Genomic DNA, 20,764 nt, shown 5'->3' with positions numbered 1-20,764 from the left:
TCATTGTCAAAAAACACATGACATCCTCATCATTGTCAAAAAACACATGACATCCTCATCATTGTCAAAAAACATATGACATCCTCATCATTGTCAAAAAACACATGACATCCTCATCATTGTCAAAAAACACATGACATCCTCATCATTGTCAAAAAACATATGACATCCTCATCATTGTCAAAAAACACATGACATCCTCATCATTGTCAAAAAACATATGACATCCTCATCATTGTCAAAAAACACATGACATCCTCATCATTGTCAAAAAACATATGACATCCTCATCATTGTCAAAAAACATATGACATTTTGATGTTTACTGTATTAACCATTTCTATTCTGGGTGACCTCCATTCAGTGAGATCAAACACCGATCAATGTGATAAATTGTAGTAAGTGCATTGTTTATTCCACAGAGCATACTACATAATACTAGGTCCTATGGGCAGGTTTGTATAAAGATCATTGAAGATTTACTTGTTTCTGTGGTTATTGTAAGGTCAATTGCCCATTAATGATAGGAAGAGAACTTAAGTAGGTTTATTGAGTACAATTTCAGTACAGATTGTCAACACTTATTGTATAATGGTTAAACAGAATTGTCAGTTGTAGTACACAATTAGATCAGAATTCAATCCTGGTGTACCTTTGTTTCCATTTCATGCAAAATTTATGATATTCTTACAACTTTTTCATTTAACTTCATCAGAGAGTAAGTAAAGAAAGAATATTCTAAGATTTGTTACATCAATTTGATGTTGATGGAATCTCATGTGAGATTCAGTCTACATACACTAGAGTCTGTGTAATAGTGAATCCCCTATTTCTGCCTGAGTCTACATACACTAGAGTCTGTGTAATAGTGAATCCCCTATTTCTGCCTGAGTCTACATACACTAGAGTCTGTGTAATAGTGAATCCCCTATTTCTGCCTGAGTCTACATACACTAGAGTCTGTGTAATAGTGAATCCCCTATTTCTGCCTGAGTCTACATACACTAGAGTCTGTGTAATAGTGAATCCCCTATTTCTGCCTGAGTCTACATACACTAGAGTCTGTGTAATAGTGAATCCCCTATTTCTGCCTGAGTCTACATACACTAGAGTCTGTGTAATAGTGAATCCCCTATTTCTGCCTGAGTCTACATACACTAGAGTCTGTGTAATAGTGAATCCCCTATTTCTGCCTGAGTCTACATACACTAGAGTCTGTGTAATAGTGAATCCCCTATTTCTGCCTGAGTCTACATACACTAGAGTCTGTGTAATAGTGAATCCCCTATTTCTGCCTGAGTCTACATACACTAGAGTCTGTGTAATAGTGAATCCCCCTATTTGTGCCTGAGTCTACACCCTATTTGTGCCTGAGTCTACATACACTAGAGTCTGTGTAATAGTAAATCCCCTATTTCTGCCTGAGTCTACATACACTAGAGTCTGTGTAATAGTGAATCCCCTATTTCTGCCTGAGATTCAGTCTACATACACTAGAGTCTGTGTAATAGTGAATCCCCTATTTGTGCCTGAGTCTACATACACTAGAGTCTTTGTAATAGTGAATCCCCTATTTGTGCCTGAGTCTACATACACTAGAGTCTGTGTAATAGTGAATCCCCTATTTCTGCCTGAGTCTACATACACTAGAGTCTGTGTAATAGTGAATCCCCTATTTGTGCCTGAGTCTACATACACTAGAGTCTGTGTAATAGTGAATCCCCTATTTGTGCCTGAGTCTACATACACTAGAGTCTGTGTAATAGTGAATCCCCTATTTCTGCCTGAGTCTACATACACTAGAGTCTGTGTAATAGTGAATTCCCTGTTTCTGCCTGAGTCTACGTACACTAGAGTCTGTGTAATAGTGAATCCCCTATTTCTGCCTGAGTCTACATACACTAGAGTCTGTGTAATAATGAATCCCCTGTTTCTGCCTGAGTCTACATACACTAGAGTCTGTGTAATAGTGAATCCCCTATTTCTGCCTGAGTCTACATACACTAGAGTCTGTGTAATAGTGAATTCCCTGTTTCTGCCTGAGTCTACATACACTAGAGTCTGTGTAATAGTGAATTCCCTGTTTCTGCCTGAGTCTACATACACTAGAGTCTGTGTAATAGTGAATCCCCTGTTTCTGCCTGAGTCTACATACACTAGAGTCTGTGTAATAGTGAATCCCCTGTTTCTGCCTGAGTCTACATACACTAGAGTCTGTGTAATAGTGAATCCCCTATTTCTGCCTGAGATTCAGTCTACATACACTAGAGTCTGTGTAATAGTAAATCCCCTATTTCTGCCTGAGATTCAGTCTACGTACACTAGAGTCTGTGTAATAGTGAATCCCCATTTTCTGCCTGAGATTCAGTCTACGTACACATAGAGTCTGTGTAATAGTGAATCCCCTATTTGTGCCTGAGTCTACATACACTAGAGTCTGTGTAATAGTGAATCCCCTATTTGTGCCTGAGTCTACATACACTAGAGTCTGTGTAATAGTGAATCCCCTATTTGTGCCTGAGTCTACATACACTAGAGTCTGTGTAATAGTGAATCCCCTATTTGTGCCTGAGATTCAGTCTACGTACACTAGAGTCTGTGTAATAGTGAATCCCCTATTTGTGCCTGAGTCTACATACACTAGAGTCTGTGTAATAGTGAATCCCCTATTTGTGCCTGAGTCTACATACACTAGAGTCTGTGTAATAGTGAATCCCCTATTTGTGCCTGAGTCTACATACACTAGAGTCTGTGTAATAGTGAATCCCCTATTTGTGCCTGAGATTCAGTCTACGTACACTAGAGTCTGTGTAATAGTGAATCCCCTATTTGTGCCTGAGTCTATGTACACTAGAGTCTGTGTAATAGTAAATCCCCTATTTCTGCCTGAGATTCAGTCTACGTACACTAGAGTCTGTGTAATAGTAAATCCCCTATTTCTGCCTGAGATTCAGTCTACGTACACTAGAGTCTGTGTAATAGTAAATCCCCTATTTCTGCCTGAGATTCAGTCTACGTACACTAGAGTCTGTGTAATAGTAAATCCCCTATTTCTGCCTGAGATTCAGTCTACGTACACTAGAGTCTGTGTAATAGTGAATCCCCTATTTCTGCCTGAGATTCAGTCTACGTACACTAGAGTCTGTAATAGTAAATCCCCTATTTCTGCCTGAGATTCAGTCTACGTACACTAGAGTCTGTGTAATAGTGAATCCCCATTTTCTGCCTGAGATTCAGTCTACGTACACTAGAGTCTTTGTAATAGTGAATCCCCTATTTCTGCCTGAGATTCAGTCTACATACAAAGTAGGAAATGTTCTGTCCCATAATATGGTCATTTCTTGTTTACCTTTGCATAGTTATAAATAGCATATTTATTCTAAGTTACCTCGGGAACTTTGTTACAGAAATGTCTGTATTTATCATAGACACTAACACTATTACCTATATTTTCCAATCCTGCTTGCTTAAATGATATTTTATTGCAGTATTTCATTACTGACCAAAGCTGATAACATGGGGCAGCAGTCTGGGAGCCCTATAATGGTTTATTGGAATATCAAGTTATGAACGGTGAAGTGACCATTAATTGTGTTTGGTTGAATCCGAGTTATTGGTAGCCAGGACACTGGTGATAAATAGCCAACATTATATGGTAGGGACATACATTCGATGTAATCTGTATCACATGCAGACTTACCGATCATCTGTCAAGTCAACCTATCTATAGACAGACTATTGCTGAATGATGCATGGTTCATTGTGGAAATAAGGATACTGAGTCAAATAAGTAATAATAATGATATATATATTCAGGATAATTATGTACAGATTTGTATACAAAACATATATGGCACATATAGCATGTTATACATAACCAGGAATAAGTTGTTAACTATATCTTTAATGTATCAGCTAGTTATAATTATTAATAAAGACAAAAGTACATATTACCTAGGATTTCCCAAAAAAACGTTAAAACCCTTATTTCCATTGGGGTCCTTAAAATGGATTTACAAATGTATTTCCCTTAATAATATACATAATAACTATCATGATTCTCTTGCATTTTGTTTTGAAAGTGATGTTTCGCTTGGGTTTTGAACTTAGGCTTGTTTGATGTATTTTTAATATAATCTGGAAGATTAGGATGTTAGTTCAGTTAATGCTTAGCTTCCTAGAACTTTAAGGGTTTTGCATATAAATTTTACATGTAATGGGTTTGGATTGGTGACCTTCATCAATTTTCCAGGAAAAATGCTAGAAAAATTTGTGAAAGGTTTTGGACTTGCAGAAATTTTCTGCATTTCAGGAAAGCATGCAGTTTATATTAAGGCATTTTTCTATGTTCCAGAAAAGTTTGCAGAAAAAAAAAAATTGCTTGGCGTCATTTTTCTTTCATCAATATATTTGTCAAAGTAGTGTTGTTGATGATACAAGATGAAAGATTTGGTAAACGGTTACATTTATTGTGTTCAGGTTCTCAGAACACTTATAGAGGCAGTGTGGCTCTGCGCTCTGAACCGGAAGACTGAAACAGACAAATGGCTCCACAACGAGGTTTTTGATTGGTTAAAGCATGAATACTCATCCAATAGATTAATTACAAAACAGAAAAAAACATAAACTTTAATCAAACACGGAGAGAAACATTACCCTGAGATATCAAAGACTATCGTCAGAGCGACTGGAGCCATTTTGTCTCGTTAGTAATTCTGAGTATCAATGTGTGTCTGGGTTACAAATCAGCTGTAAATGTGGCTAGGTGAATGAGTGACTTCCCTTTCTGATAGAGGAGATTAAATGACTATTGTAGTGGAATTAGGGTCCTCCAGGGGATAAATTAAGGTGATAATGTTGATCGTGAAGGGTAGGGGAGGTTACTTGAAGCTGACCATCATGTTTGAAGCAGACAGTTTAGTGGTCAATACTGACAGAGAAAGGAACACTAGCTGGCTGAAACAAAACAGTCAAATCCCAATAGACAAATTATCTCCCTTCATTACTATTTCAAAAAGAGTACGTCATATCTGGTATCATTTCCCAATTGTTCGAAATGGCCCAAAATTCTTTATTGATACTAGTAAGCATTGGAAATTTTTTCTGTGACCTTAAAATCCCAAAGTGTTTTTCCTTTTAGTAAAGGTGATTACCGTAAATTTTTGCATATAGTGCACACTTTTTCAAGCTAAAACTGTCGTGTCAAAAAGGGGGTGCGCATTATACGCAGGAACATGCCATTCTTGGGGTTACCATTCCCGAGTTCTGCGTCCGCCATATTGGATTACCTCCCTTCACATGATTACATGTAAAAGTCGTCGGTCTTATATGATAGTTTGAAGATAAAAACAACAAACAAACAAAAATAAAATAAATCTGGAATGTTTTAATCATCAGCCATTCAAGCTAGCATTACGGTGAATCTAATTTTTTTTCGTTTCCCGTCATTCGAATAGTGACGGTCTTACTATTAGTCGGGACTATAGTAGTGTCTGAATTTCTGCCTCATTTTGATGATGTATCTGTGGAATTCAATGAGTCCGGAAGTTTTTGGACGATTGTCGTTCTGTTCATAAATCGGACAGTCCATCCCACCAATCCCAAAGTTGGTGACCCCATGACCTCTCTTGATTTGCATGGCCCGCATGCGCACTTCTGTTGTACTGGCAGCGATGCCGTGATCACGGCAATCGCATACAAAGTTGAACAGCTCTCTCTCTCCATCTCTGGGTGTTTCGCTGTCGCACCAATGTCAGCCCTTCTGGTCAGTGGTTGGGACTTTAGACGGTCTTTTCTTTCTTCCGTGCCTTGATATTTCACTCTGGAATGTCGAAGTGGCGACCGCCGGCACGAAACTCAAGTCTCTCGGCGTAGTCAAGTGGCGTTCGCAGTTTCCCCATGTCGAAGTCGGTGTAATCAATCTATGATTAAGTACCTTCGGATACCGCGGTAGGTACAGATATGGGGACAAGGTATGATTGAAACTTTTCAGACAGTTAAAACAACATCGTTTACTGAGCAACAGTACGCGTTCAGCCGAAGCCGGGTGTCATCAATCTCCTCATACTCAACGTGTTTGTTACCTGTTAAGAACCGTTAATTATCCAATTCCTTTCATGCTTGTTAAGTCAGGTACCTGTGTGAATTTGTTTATATAAGGTAATTAAATTTGTTAGGGTCACGATGATTGTGGTTTCCTAATTATCAATGGATCGAACCACAACTGTTTCATCGCGGTAACCAGTAATCAATTAACATTCCTGTAGAATTTTTTTTTTTTTTTTTGAATCTGACCCCAAAAAAGTACCTGCGCACTATACCCGAGTGCGCACTATACCTGCAAATTTACGGTATTTACTGACGTTAATCACACTGAGTTATCTCCCTTTGTGACATGTGATTAGATTACTGGTATCTAAATCTCCTTCATGGTTGGTGTGCTCTATAATAGTTCTCATAGAGGTTATTGCACCTGAACAGATAGAATGGTTTAGCTGCTATAATGATGAGGTGATCAGTATGTATCCTAATACAATTACATTGGCCTTATGTACTTGAATGGAGTTTTCCATTGTCACACCCAGCTCCAGGGAATTATGTCTCCTGTTAGAGACTTTGTTTGGAGAATATCACTGTCTGGTCGGAGAGTACACATTGTCCTAGGGTGACGTGATAGCTGTTGCTGTTTAGGACTGGTATGTTAGAGCACAGCATTTGGGACCAATTCAATAAAGTTCCCAAGAGCAAGAAATAATGTATTATCCCAACTGCAGTATTGTTTGAACTGTTCTTCATTAGCATGGCTTGTCATGTATTCCGTTTCTTCAAGGCTCTTGGATGATAGTCAGGGATATAATCATCTGTTTCTCCTAGGCTCTTGTATGATATGACAGTGTTATAATAATCTGTTTCTCCTAGGCTCTTGTATGATATGACAGTGTTATAATAATCTGTTTCTCCTATGCTCTTGTATGATATGACAGTGTTATAATATTCTGTTTCTCCTAGGGTCTTGTATGATATGACAGTGTTATAATAATCTGTTTCTTCTAGGCTCTTGTATGATATGACAGTGTTATAATAATCTGTTTCTTCTAGGCTCTTGTGTGATATGACCGTGTTATAATAATCTGTTTCTTCTAGGCTCTTGTGTGATATGATTGTTTTATAATAATCTGTTTCTTCTAGTGTTTTGTCTGATATGACCATGTTATAATAATCTGTTTCTCCTAGTGTTTTGTCTGATATGAGTGTTACAGGGATATGTTTTTTCTAAATTCTCGGAGATTTCTTTTTATTGATTTGGTGAAACTTCTTAATTCAGGAATTGTTGTTCAAGAGCTGTGAAAATCATTAAAGGTGTTTATTATCTATATCAATCCATGAAACCAAGGGTTCACTAAATACTGATGTTTTGTATAACTGCCAAAATTTAGACTCATGAAAATATATGATCTGACAGTATGTGGATTAAAAGAGAGAAAAAAGAATGTTTTATGTATCATTTCTAATGGTCAGCAGGTGCTTGTAATTTATATATAAGTTATAAATAGGAGAGTTGGCATTCCCATTATCCATTTATAATAGTTACCAAGACAATAGGTTCAGTGGTGTCATGTGGTTACACAGCATCACTAATGGGATTGATGCTGTCAAAGTATGCAGACAAAAATCCATCAAATCAGTGTTATTCTTATGTTACAGAAAAATTCCCATCAAATCTGTATTACTTATGTAAAAAAGGACAGAGAATCTCGTCAATATTGAGAGTTGAATGGGGGCAGTAGGTATCGTTCACAGATATCACTGAGTATCATGTTGGTTTAGCTCTCTTTGCTTTCTGTATCAACCATATTAAAGAGCTTGGGATTCTGTGGATTACATTTAGATGAGAACCAAGGTCAAAGTTAAAAGGTCATTTTAAGTGTATCAAAAACCCCCCAAAGTAAAAATGCTGTGGATAACTGTAGGTTTGAATTGTGTGATTAAAGGTCAAAGTTGAGAGGTTATTTCAAGTGTATCAACAACCTCCCAGTAACAATGCTGTGGGTAACTGTAGGTTTGAGTTGTGTGAACAAAGGTCAAAGTTCAGAAGTCATAAGTGCATCAACAACCTCCTTAGAAGCAATGCGTTAAATGAAAGGTCAAAGTTCAGCAGACACTACAAATGCATCATCAACCTTGCATTGTTCTGTAAACCCTACTTTTCCAAAGGCCAAAGTTTATATGGAGATCATCAATACCCTCCCATTGACACTGTAGGTTTCTGATTATAAGATGTGTTTGAACCAAAAGTGGAATTGTAAATGTTATTTTAAAGTTCCATCAACAACTTTCCTATAGCTAATAGTTTGGTGAAGACAAAAATCTGAGTTTAAAGGTCATTGCTTTTTCATAAACAGGCTTCTTATTGTCCTGTACACAAAGGTGAAAGGTCAACATTCACTGGTCATACATGATTATACCAAAAATTAATTGCAATGAAACAACATAAGATCTTAAATGCACTATTGTACACTTGGACCTAAGTAGATAAAATTAATCAGAAAGAATTAGAGAAAGATCATTGTATCCTAACATAGATGTCATATAACAACTGATTTGGGAACTACCTATCTCTGACAACTATCGGCCATGACATCCATCGTCCATGACAACCATCGTCCATTACAACCATCGTCCATGACAACCATCGTCCATGACAACCATCGTCCATGACAACCATTGTCCATGACATCCATCGTCCATGACAACCATCGTCCATGACAACCATCATCCATTACAACCATCGTCCATGACAACCATTGTCCATTACAACCATTGTCCATGACAACCATCATCCATTACAACCATCGTCCATGACAACCAGTGTCCATTACAACCATTGTCCATGACAACCATTGTCCATTACAACCATTGTCCATGACAACCATCATCCATGACAACCATCGTCCATGACAACCATTGTCCATTACAACCATTGTCCATGACAACCATCATCCATTACAATCATTATCCATGACAACCATTGTCCATTACAACCATTGTCCATGACAATCATTGTCCATTACAACTGTTGGCTATGACAACCATTGTCCATTACAGCTATCGACTATGACAACCATTGTCCATTACAACTATCGGCTATGACAACCATTGTCCATTACAACCATTGTCCATGACAATCATTGTCCATTACAACCATCGTCCATCACAACCATTGTCCATTACAACCATCGGCCATGACAACCATTGTCCATGACAACCATTGTCCATTACAACTGTTGGCTATGACAACCATTGTCCATTACACTATCAACTATGACAACCATTGTCCATTACAACTATCGGCTATGACAACCATTGTCCATTACATCTATCGGCTATGACAACCATTGTCCATTACAACCATCGGCCATGACAACCATTGTCCATTACAACTATCGGCTATGACAACCATTGTCCATTACAACTATCACCTGCCTGTGAAAACTTGAAAACTTCTCACAATGGTCTTGGGGACTATGGTTATGACCAGATTTGACCCTTTAAAAGTAAAGGTCACTGGTCAGAATGACGTGGAGGTGGGCATCACACAGAATGATCACATTAAGAAAGATATCCAGATTAAATAAATACTGTGTTTGTTAGTGAAGCGAGTGAAAACTGATCTAATTTACACACATTCTATGGTAATGAAAAACCACTTGATTATGACTGGTCCCATTTGGGAATTTTACAATCAATTTGATTTTCTTCATCAAAGATATACAACACTGAGTGATTCGGAGACAAGTAAAGTACAGATGGCAGTTTGTGGCATTGGTTGGAGCTACATGTACTTTGAGGGGAACTTGTTGTTCTTCCCCAGGGAATTCGACATTTATTGGTCAGGTGTCGTAATGGTAACACGGTATCTTAATATGTCTACATTCAAATTTAGTAGGTTCATCTGTTTACTTATTTGGGTGTATTTAAGAAATACTGGAGATAATTCCAGTCAACAGCTAATACCAATCCTTACTATACAGTTTCAACAAATTGTATACAAACACAATTGGATTGGACAACAGACAAAACCATATTTACACCTTTTTCCACATCTTTTATTTTGTGTTTAATTGTCCTTGCTTGTTGAAAGAACAGACTTCATTTATTTTACAATAATAATGAACCATGTTAGTCTTGTTGGAAGACTAGAGGGTTTTACTGTGGGATGAAACTGGAGTACCTGGTACCACGTAGTCATACAGGTGACTCTGTACCTTTTTACGTCAGTTTGGGGAATTTAAGACATTCTAAGCAAAGAGCGAGTACATTACTGCTGTGCACCTGACCACCCATGCAAGTTTCCTGGATATATCTTTTTTAACAATACTTAATTGAAGGTGTCCTCGTAAAATGACATAATATCATAAAACAAGAATGGAGATAGTTGCCATAGTAATGCTGATGGATATTTTTATGAAAATTATGAAAGCTATGAGATTTCTGTGGTAGTATTTTCTGAATGTTCTAAGTTTTTGATAGTGATAACAGCGAGGTGAATGTCCGTCTTAATTTGGAAAGTATTGTCAGCTTCCATCTCCTCTCAAGAATGTTTCTCTCTTATCAGTGATATCTGGTATAGATTATGTGTAGTTCAATTATCCTATCAGTTTCAAATTAGGTTTTATTGTGCGTAATTTTCATGATTTGATTTTAAAACCAATTTCAATTATGTTATGAATTAGATAAACTTTGTTTTTATGATGCTGACAGTTAATTGGAACATTTGGTCAGTGTGTGTTCGTGTTGTAGTTAGAACTTTGACCATCACCCTAACATGGAAAAGCTTCTACAAAATCAGTTGCTTTTAAGCTGACCTTTTAATCAATTTCCTAAGTGTTGACAGTATACATCATGTGATTGAGAAACCGCTCAGTAATAATGGTGATATCGGCTCTGTTTCATCTTCTCGGCTTAAACCTTATATACTATAGTTTACTCCACTTACTGAAAACAAAAATATTTGATCAGTGGGGAAGGGGTAGGGATGGGGTTAGGGAGAGGATGGGGAAGGGGTAGGGATGGGGTGGGGTTAGGGAGAGGGTGGGGAAGGAGTAGGGATGGGGTGGGGGATGGAATAAGGGAAGAGGTAGGGATTGGGTGGGGGATGGAATAAGGGAAGAGGTATAGATGGGGTGGGGGATGGAATAATGGAAGAGGTAGGGATGGGGTGGGGGATGGAATAAGGGAAGGGGTAGGGATGGGGTGTAGATTTATTGAGCTGAATTTATCAATAAAACTTACTGTCCACTGTTTATCTTAAAACCATAGAAATTATGCCCCACGAAATATGTAATTTTGTATTTGTGTATTGCTAAATGGAGAACATTATTGCTCAGCATGTTAGTTTGACAAGATATTGGCCCATGTGTGATAGTAATCAAATTCAACCTATACGACAAATTACTCTTCGTTTGTTTTGATGTAAACTGATAGACTTTCAAGAAAATGTACTTTCCAAATGGGAATTTCTCGTGAATTGTAGGCTGTTTGAGGAAACAATGTCTTTCTGAGACGCTGCTTCCTGTACCAAGGACAATTCCATAGAACGTCATTAAAATTTTATGTCGTCAATTAGATGGGATCAACATTTAGAGGAGAACTATGATCACACGAAACAGGAGACACAATGGAATCAATCTCCATGGGAATTAGATATTGTTGGTAACATGTTATATGTATCATTTAGAATGTGGAGAGATGTACCGGTAGACTATTCTCCTCTGAGGGTGATGTGCAATTTTTTTCGTTGCGATCACATATTTGCTAAGTGTCTAGAGTGCAAAACATACCTAGATTTATGTAAAACATTTTTGATATTTCAATCACAAACTTAGATACAACATCTTGGGATGGTTTTTTGTCCGCTAAAAAGGGCCTTTGGCATCCATTGGCCAAAGGGATTATCAAAACACCTAAATTTACACCACCTCTTTCGGTTTAGATTTATAACTTTGTGTTTGTTTTATATTCTATGTATGTGATGTAATTTATGTTATATTTGTGTCTTGTTAAAGGAGCAGGTTGGCTAAAAAATTTAACAATTTGCGTGTCTGCACTGTTGCTATTACGTCATTGGTCATATAATCTAGTAAGTAATATCGACGGTGTGGTCCAACATTGGTACTGGATCTTCTATATATAGAATCTAGTAAGTAATATCGACAGTATTGTGCAATATTGGTGCTGGATCCTGCAAACAAACATTCGTAAAATGCCACGATTCACTTTGTCTGTACTGTCACTATTTGACGATGCGCTTGTCTGTACTGTCGCTATTTGACGATTCGCTTGTCTGTACTGTCGCTATTTGATGATGCGCTTGTCCGTACTGTTGCTATTTGATGATGCGCTTGTCCGTACTGTTGCTATTTGCCAATTTGCTTGTCTGTACTGTCGCTATTTGACAATTCACTTGTCTGTACTGTTGCTATTTGACAATTCCCTTGGCCGTACTGTTACTATTTGACGATGCGCTTGTCTGTACTGTTACTATTTGACAATGCGCTTGTCCGTACTGTCGCTATTTGACAATTCGCTTGCCTGCACTGTTGCTATTTGACGATGCGTTTGTCCGTACTGTTACTATTTGACAATTTGCTTGTCCGTACTGTTACTATTTGACAATTTGCTTGTCCGTACTGTTAATATTTGATGATGCGCTTGTCCATACTGTTGCTATTTGACGATTCGCTTGTCCCTACTGTTGCTATCACTTCATTGATCATATATATATAAACAATCAAGTGGTGGTCATGCTTTCTGAGAAATAGGTATTAATAAGTTACAATTACAGTTGCATTATGGGTAAATCTGATACATTGAAGATTTTAGTAGTATGATTGCTGGTTACTGTTGTGGCTGAAGGAATGTCACTTCAGCTTGTTTGGGAGATGGAATGGCTGGAAAGCTGAGGTCATTGGTTCAATCCTCAAATTGAGACACACAGCTTGACTGCTAGCTACATTTTGTGCTAGTGTCCATCCATCTGGTGACATCATGGGGTTAAGTGTCGCTTTTGTTTGCTGGTTTTGCTTGGATGGGCTCGGCATCATGTCATTGTTGAGATATAGGACTCCAGATATCTCCTCAGTCTTTTTAATGTACCAGATCAATATACATAGTAGTATATTTTATGTGTCCCTGGTTTGTAACAGTTGTTTCAGTAACTTGGTTGTATAAAATTGTTGAGGATGTGAATTCTACCTGTATTTATCAGCCCACCATCGTCAGGTGGGAGGCTGTTGAAATCGCCCTAGTCTTACTGTGGTCTGTCCCTAAACAATTATCACTGTTTCTTACTAGGTTATAAATAGGTTCCCTTTTGTCCCTGTTCTTGCCCTTTTGATTTTGGAATGGACCAGGAAAATAAATGACTGACGTGCAAACATCTTCGATTTTGACAACAAAATTCTGTTATGGCTTTTTCTTGATTGGTTTATGAAGGATTTTTCTCAAATTTCATATGTAGGTTCTAATTTTTGGATTGATCAGAAAATCTGTCTTGGATTTTGACAATAAGCATTCGTTAAAGCCTACCATAGTTAGGATTGATGACACTCTAATGTCTTATAGACATTTTCTAGCTGTCTTGAAGGACACTGCATAACTCCAATATAGTTTTGAATACCCAAGACCGATGATAAGGATGTTTTCCCTCGATCAGAATACTGTACAACCAAACACAACTGTGATGAAGTTTTCTAAGCACACTGATCTAAATTTTCAGTCTGGTTTTTGTGACCAGGAGTAGTAATGTAATACATGAATAATTAAAGACTTAAAGTGTGATAAGTTGAATGTTTTGTAAGGTTATGTATTGATCTGTGTGTGTGTGTTATATAAAGTCGTCTATATGTACAACTAAGGGGCCATCTCAAAGTCTATATGTACAACTGAGGGGCCATCTCAAAGTCTATATGTACAACTAAGGGGCCATCTCCAAGTCTATATGTACAACTAAGGGGCCATCTCCAAGTCTATGTGTACAACTAAGGGGCCTTCTCAAAGTCGAAATGTACAACTAAGGGGCCATCTCCAAGTCTATATGTACAACTAAGGGGCCATCTCCAAGTCTATGTGTACAACTAAGGGGCCATCTCCAAGTCTATGTGTACAACTAAGGGGCCTTCTCAAAGTCTATGTGTACAACTAAGGGGCCATCTCCAAGTCTATGTGTACAACTAAGGGGCCTTCTCAAAGTCGAAATGTACAACTAAGGGGCCATCTCCAAATTTATTTGTACAACTAAGTGGTCATCTCCAAGTCTATTTGTACAACGAAGGGGCCATCTCCAAGTTTATTTGTACAACTAAGTGGTCATCTCCAAGTCTATATGTACAACTAAGGGGTCATCTGCAAGTTTATATGTACAACTAAGGGGCCATCTCCAAGTTTATATGTACAACTAAGGGGTCATCTGCAAGTTTATTTGTACAACTAAGGAGTCATATCTTCAAGTCTATATGCCCCAGGGGTTTTATTGAGATAAATTGATTGTATGGTAATGTGAAATCATATATTTTTGTAGGGCTCAGTTTTCACAGTTTCTCATAAAAACATTTTGTGAACACTTGATTTTTGTACAGTAATTAAGCCCCATAAATCTACTTACAGTGAACAAAATATTGATTAAAAGTAATCTTAAGTCAATAAATAATGAATCCCCACAAAAAATGAATGTTTTTACAGTTCTCTAAATCTACTGTGTTTAACAGGTTACTGCTGTGTTTGAAGCCTGTGTTAATACATAGACTGATAGAGACGGTAATATTTTTAATTGTTTCAGAATTTATAACATCTATTTCAGGTGTTATCACAGACTGTTGATATCATTACACCAGTAAAATTGTCAAAATTTGTTTTCTCTTTTTTATTTTGTGTGATGAGTTTAATAAGGCTCTTTTAGAGATTCTGATAACTAGACAGATTCCATGTGAGGACAATTTTCTGTGATAAATGGGGTAAGCATACAGGTAGCATGATTGTGTCCATAGTCTGAGTCATATCAGTGTCTGTCTTGCAGCTCTGTGTTAATAAAATTGCAAATGTTGAGGTCATGTTTGATCAGATTGGTGCTTTGTTATTGGTTTAGTGATATGGGTGTGTGTTGTTGCTAATCACAATAATTAGTTCATATATATATATGATAAAACAAAAAAATTACCTGTATTTTTATAATCATTGATTAGAAATAACCTGAAGATTTGGAAGAGAATTTGAAGTAGGATCAGGTAGACAAATGAATTGAAAGTAATATCATAAATCACAAAAATTGTAATGGATCCAAAGTTCCCTGATTATTCTGAGATCCACAGTTCCCTGTATATTCTGAGATCCACAGTTCTCTGTATATTCTGAGATCCACAGTTCCCCATATATTCTGAGATCCACAGTTTCCCCGTATATTCTGAGATCCACAGTTCCCCGTATATTCTGAGATCCACAGTTCCCCGTATATTCTGAGATCCACAGTTTCCCGTATATTCTGAGATCCACAGTTCCCCGTATATTCTGAGATCCACAGTTTCCCGTATATTCTGAGATCCACAGTTCCCCGTATATTCTGAGATTTCTGAGATCCACAGTTCCCCGTATATTCTGAGATCCACAGTTTCCCGTATATTCTAAGATCCACAGTTCCCCGTATATTCTGAGATCCTTAGTTCCCCGTATATTCTGAGATCCAAAGTTTCCTGTATATTCTGAGATCCACAGTTCCCTGTCTATTCTGAGATCCACAGTTCCCCGTATATTCTGAGATCCACAATTCCCTGTCTATTCTGAGATCCACAGTTCCCTGTATATTCTGAGATCCACAGATCCCTGTATATTCTGAGATCCACTGATCCCTGTATATTCTGAGATCCACAGTTCCCTGTCTATTCTGAGATCCACAGTTCCCTGTCTATTCTGAGATTCACAGTTCTCCGTATATTCTGAGATCTACAGTTCCCCGTCTATTCTGAGATCCACAGTTCCCGTATATTCTGAGATCCAAAGATCCCTGTATATTCTGAGATCCACAGTTCCCTGTCTATTCTGAGATCCACAGATCCCTGTATATTCTGAGATCCACAGATCCCTGTCTATTCTGAGATCCACAGATCCCTGTATATTCTGAGATCCACAGATCCCCGTATATTCTGAGATCCAAAGTTTCCTGTATATTCTGAGATCCACAGTTCCCTGTCTATTCTGAGATCCACAGTTCCCCGTATATTCTGAGATCCACAATTCCCTGTCTATTCTGAGATCCACAGTTCCCTGTATATTCTGAGATCCACAGATCCCTGTATATTCTGAGATCCACAGATCCCTGTATATTCTGAGATCCACAGTTCCCTGTCTATTCTGAGATCCACAGTTCCCTGTCTATTCTGAGATTCACAGTTCTCCGTATATTCTGAGATCCACAGTTCCCTGTCTATTCTGAGATCCACAGTTCCCTGTCTATTCTGAGATCCACAGTTCCCCGTATATTCTGAGATCCACAGATCCCTGTATATTCTGAGATCCACAGTTCCCTGTCTATTCTGAGATCCACAGATCCCTGTATATTCTGAGATCCACAGATCCCTGTATATTCTGAGATCCACAGATCCCTGTATAATTTTGAGATCTAAAGTTTCTTGTTTATTTTGAGATTCATGTTTCCCTGTACCTTCTTTATTATATAACACAGAGAAATGTTGCCGGTTTTCAGGTGAAGTTTAGGGAGGAATGTCTGTCAATATTAGTTTAATGGTCGATTTTCCTGAAGTAATTAGGGAAGCCTTACATTCCTGTCCACCTTGTGTATAAAAGGTTGTTAGAGGTGTGTTAAAGTGCTCTGTCTGGCCGATAGATTTTAAACAGTGACAAGACCTTGTACATGATTACTATTTACACGCCAGGCATGAGATGTAGAAGCTGATCAGATTAAAAGCACTAGACACTGTCACACACAACACTCTAATTATCTCCCCTGTTTTTAGCTAGAGTAAAACCAGGGTAGACTGACAAGGCTATAACAGAATCAATACAAAATTTCTGGAAGGTTTAAACTATTTTTTATTTCTTCAGTGTCAAAACTTTACCCAAGGCTCATTCGGTGACATGTACAATAATTCAGAATTTATTGTGATGTTGAGTCTGTAATATGGTTAGTTAGGATGTGAAATATTTTCAAGTGTCTGGTGTACAGTTACCAAGACAGTCATAGAAGTGGCTACTTATTCCTCTTAACTCAAAATCTTCTGATCAATTTCCTTCAGAAGTTCCAGGGAATGACCCTTCAGTTATATAATGGTGACTGAAAATAGCTCCAAATATAATCAAACTAAAGTTAAATGATCTGAAGAAGGTTTTTTTCGGCCTGTGATTTTTTTGTTCTAGGGGAAAGGAGTGGGGGATCAAGGATTATATTTGAAAACTTCAACAAATTTACAAAACATTGGTCATTCAAATTGACAATGAATGATAGCTCATTTATTTGTTGCTGACTGAAGATTTTTGAAAATAATCAGTTGCTGTCAGCTTCAAATATTCCTCAACTTCTGTCTATGATGCTCTACATCTGTTGTAAAGAAACTGTCATAACTGCTTACAGAAAATGCAGGAACTTTTAATTGCAATAAAAAGAAGGAAAAAAAGTAAAAAAACATAACGGATAAATAAATATAAGCATTGAACTGCATTCAGTTGGTATTCATGGGGCTTAATAATGACATCTGAACAAAGACAAGTCTTTAAAATATTTCATGGAATTTTCTTTTTGTCAAGTTGGTATTCCTACACCCTCGAATGTAAACTTTAAGTGTTTAGATATATCTAATCTGAAGATTTTTATTTTTATTTTTTAAGAAATGATCTATTATAAAAGTTATTCTGTAGGGGTTGCTGTTTTTGCCTGTTGATCTATTATAAAAGTTATTCTGTAGGGGTTGCTGTTTTTGCCTGTTGATCTATTATAAAAGTTATTCTGTAGGGGTTGCTGTTTTTGCCTGTTGATCTATTATAAAAGTTATTCTGTAGGGGTTGCTGTTTTTGCCTGTTGATCTATTATAAAAGTTATTCTGTAGGGGTTGCTGTTTTTGCCTGTTGATCTATTATAAAAGTTATTCTGTAGGGGTTGCTGTTTTTGCCTGTTGATCTATTATAAAAGTTATTCTGTAGGGGTTGCTGTTTTTGCCTGTTGATCTATTATAAAAGTTATTCTGTAGGGGTTGCTGTTTTTGCCTGTTGAGGGGTTGCTGTTTTTGCCTGTTGATCTATTATAAAAGTTATTCTGTAGGGGTTGCTGTTTTTGCCTGTTGATCTATTATAAAAGTTATTCTGTAGGGGTTGCTGTTTTTGCCTGTTGTTAAGAATGGACTATAACTTAAAGATATAAAAAAGATCAGTGGAAAAAAAAATGAAACATAGGCAACCATCTTGGATTTAGGGATTGAAGATTTTCATTGCTATTTTTGCGAAGGGATGTTCAAATTTCTAATCATTAAGAGCAAAAATAGAACAGTAAGAAAAGGAGGGAAAATATCCATCTTTCAAAGAGCAAATAAAGATAAAACAATGGTGGACGCCAAGATTACTCTCGGACCTCTTGTATTTTGTTCCATGACCTGTTTCAGAAGTATGCATTGTAAGCAAAAACTAATTATTCTGATAGGAATTAGAAAGATTTATTTTCTGATATTTCAAATTCTAGAGTTTTTTATTGGTTGAATTTCCTGAAGCTAATACAAATGATTGTGTTACATGCATGATACCTCTCAAAGAAGTCTCTCCACAGCTTTAGAAACCAACCCCATGTGTCGTGTACGTCATTAACATGACCAGATATTGGTTCCTTATCACTTATCTATACTGGGATCAACATGCACACTGTGACATTCACAAACAACACAAATTTCACACTTATTGTAGAAGTCTCTGATTCTTGTTGCACTGTAGTGACATCACGAACCCTGGTCTTAAACCAATTATATTCGCTGAGGGAAGACGCAAAACCTCGTAAACGAGAATGTCGAAATCAAATACTTCCAACAGCCTGCGGAACAATTTGAGTGATTCCAATGGCATGGGGAATGACTTCAGAAATTCTTAAATATTTTGTGTGTTGAGTTTGTCATTGCTGGCTGGGAAATGTGGCTCCAAATTGGATGAGAAAAATTCCTCAGGGATGTAAAGAAACTTGCATTCTTGGTGTTATTCCTAATGTATATTCTCACAAGACTCTCAGGTCTATTTAAAACAAATGTTCTCACGATTTTATTGTAAGAATGATGCCATGCTAATTTCTATTTACCACTCTGTGTGACATTTCAGATTTTCTGTCAAAGGATAGTTAACATGGTAGAGATTCTATAATAGTTCAATTGCTATGTCAAGTAAATCTCCAATTGCAAATTACAAAGCTGGAAAAAGTCCTACCAAAGGAAGGGTCTATAGATGGTGGCCTTTCCATAGTTACTGGGACTGGAAGTGTTCACAGAATAACACTAACCTTTAAGCTATATAAACTAAACCCTTAACTTGAATAATCTAGACTTCAGTCTATATAAACCTGACCTTGTCCTTAACCTGTATAAACCAGACCTTAACCTTTATAAACAAGACCTTAACCTGTATAATCATACCTTAACCTGTTTAATCAGACTTTCATCTGTATAAACCAGACCTTAACCTGTATAAATCAGACCTTAACCTGTTTAATCAGACCTTTACCTGTATAAATCAGACCTTAACCTGTATAATCATACCTTAACCTGTTTAATCAGACTTTCATCTGTATAAACAAGACCTTAACCTGTATAAACCAGACCTTAACCTGTATAATGATACCTTAAAATGTATAATCATACCTTAACCTGTTTAATCAGACTTTCATATGTATAAACCAGACCTTAACCTGTATAATTAGACTTTCACCTGTTTGAACCAGACCTAAACCTATATAGACAAAACCTTAACCTTTTTAAACCTTAGCCTTTATTAACTAGGTGTAAACCTATGTAGACAAAACCTTAACCTTTTTAAACCTTAGCCTTTATTAACTAGGTGTAAACCTATATAGACAAAACCTTAACCTTTTTAAACCTTAGCCTTTATTAACTAGGCGTAAACCTATATAAATCAGGCCTTTTTTCTGTAATCTTACCTTGTAATAACTGGCTATCTGAGAGTACACAAATTTGAGATTTTTTCTTATTTCTTTGTTACAGCCCGCATGATGGTGGAGGAGAACGAGGAAATGGGGCAGGTGGCAGAAAGGCTCCAAAGGTAGATAATTCTTTCTAAGGTTAAAGTAAATAACTGTTTCTTTGGGTAAAGAAGACTATTCAGTATGGTGCCATAGTTAAGTAGCTATTTCAGTTTGATATCACTGTAACGTAGATAACTCTATGTGTGTAACGTAGATAACTCTGTGGTGTCATAGTGAGGGAGATAATCTCTTTGATGTCCAAGTAAGGTTGATTACTTGTAGGGTAGAAATCTCTGATGGCATAGTAAGGTAGATAACTCTGATGCATAATAGGGTAGATAACTGTGTCTGATGTTATAATAGGATAGGTAAATGTGTCTGATGTCATAATAGGGTAGATAACTGATGTTATAGTTGGGTAGATAACTCTGTCTGATATAGTAATAACTGTCTGTTGTCATAGTAAGGTAGATAACTCTGATGTCATATTAGGGTAGATAACTCTTTATGTCATAGTATGGTAGACATCTC

The 20,764-nt window shown here is 37.1% G+C and overlaps 1 protein-coding gene across 1 annotated transcript in view; it reads left to right on the top strand.

Annotated features, from left to right (window-relative positions):
- The window catches only part of LOC132557431 (kinesin-like protein KIF13B), a 307,507-nt gene that overhangs the window by 110,467 nt on the left and 176,276 nt on the right, over positions 1-20,764 (top strand). Inside the window, exon 3 of the mRNA XM_060221917.1 lies at positions 20,253-20,310. Within this exon, the coding sequence (XP_060077900.1) occupies positions 20,253-20,310 (58 nt within the window). The remainder of the gene's footprint in view (positions 1-20,252; positions 20,311-20,764) is intronic.

Source organism: Ylistrum balloti, unplaced genomic scaffold (genome assembly GCF_031769215.1).
Source record: "Ylistrum balloti isolate Yb309-2 unplaced genomic scaffold, AGI_CSIRO_Ybal_v1 Utg370670, whole genome shotgun sequence".
NCBI classification, from domain to species: Eukaryota; Metazoa; Mollusca; class Bivalvia; order Pectinida; family Pectinidae; genus Ylistrum; species Ylistrum balloti.
The sequence above is the reverse complement of the archived record's forward strand: the minus strand, read 5'-3'. Positions and strand labels throughout refer to the sequence as shown.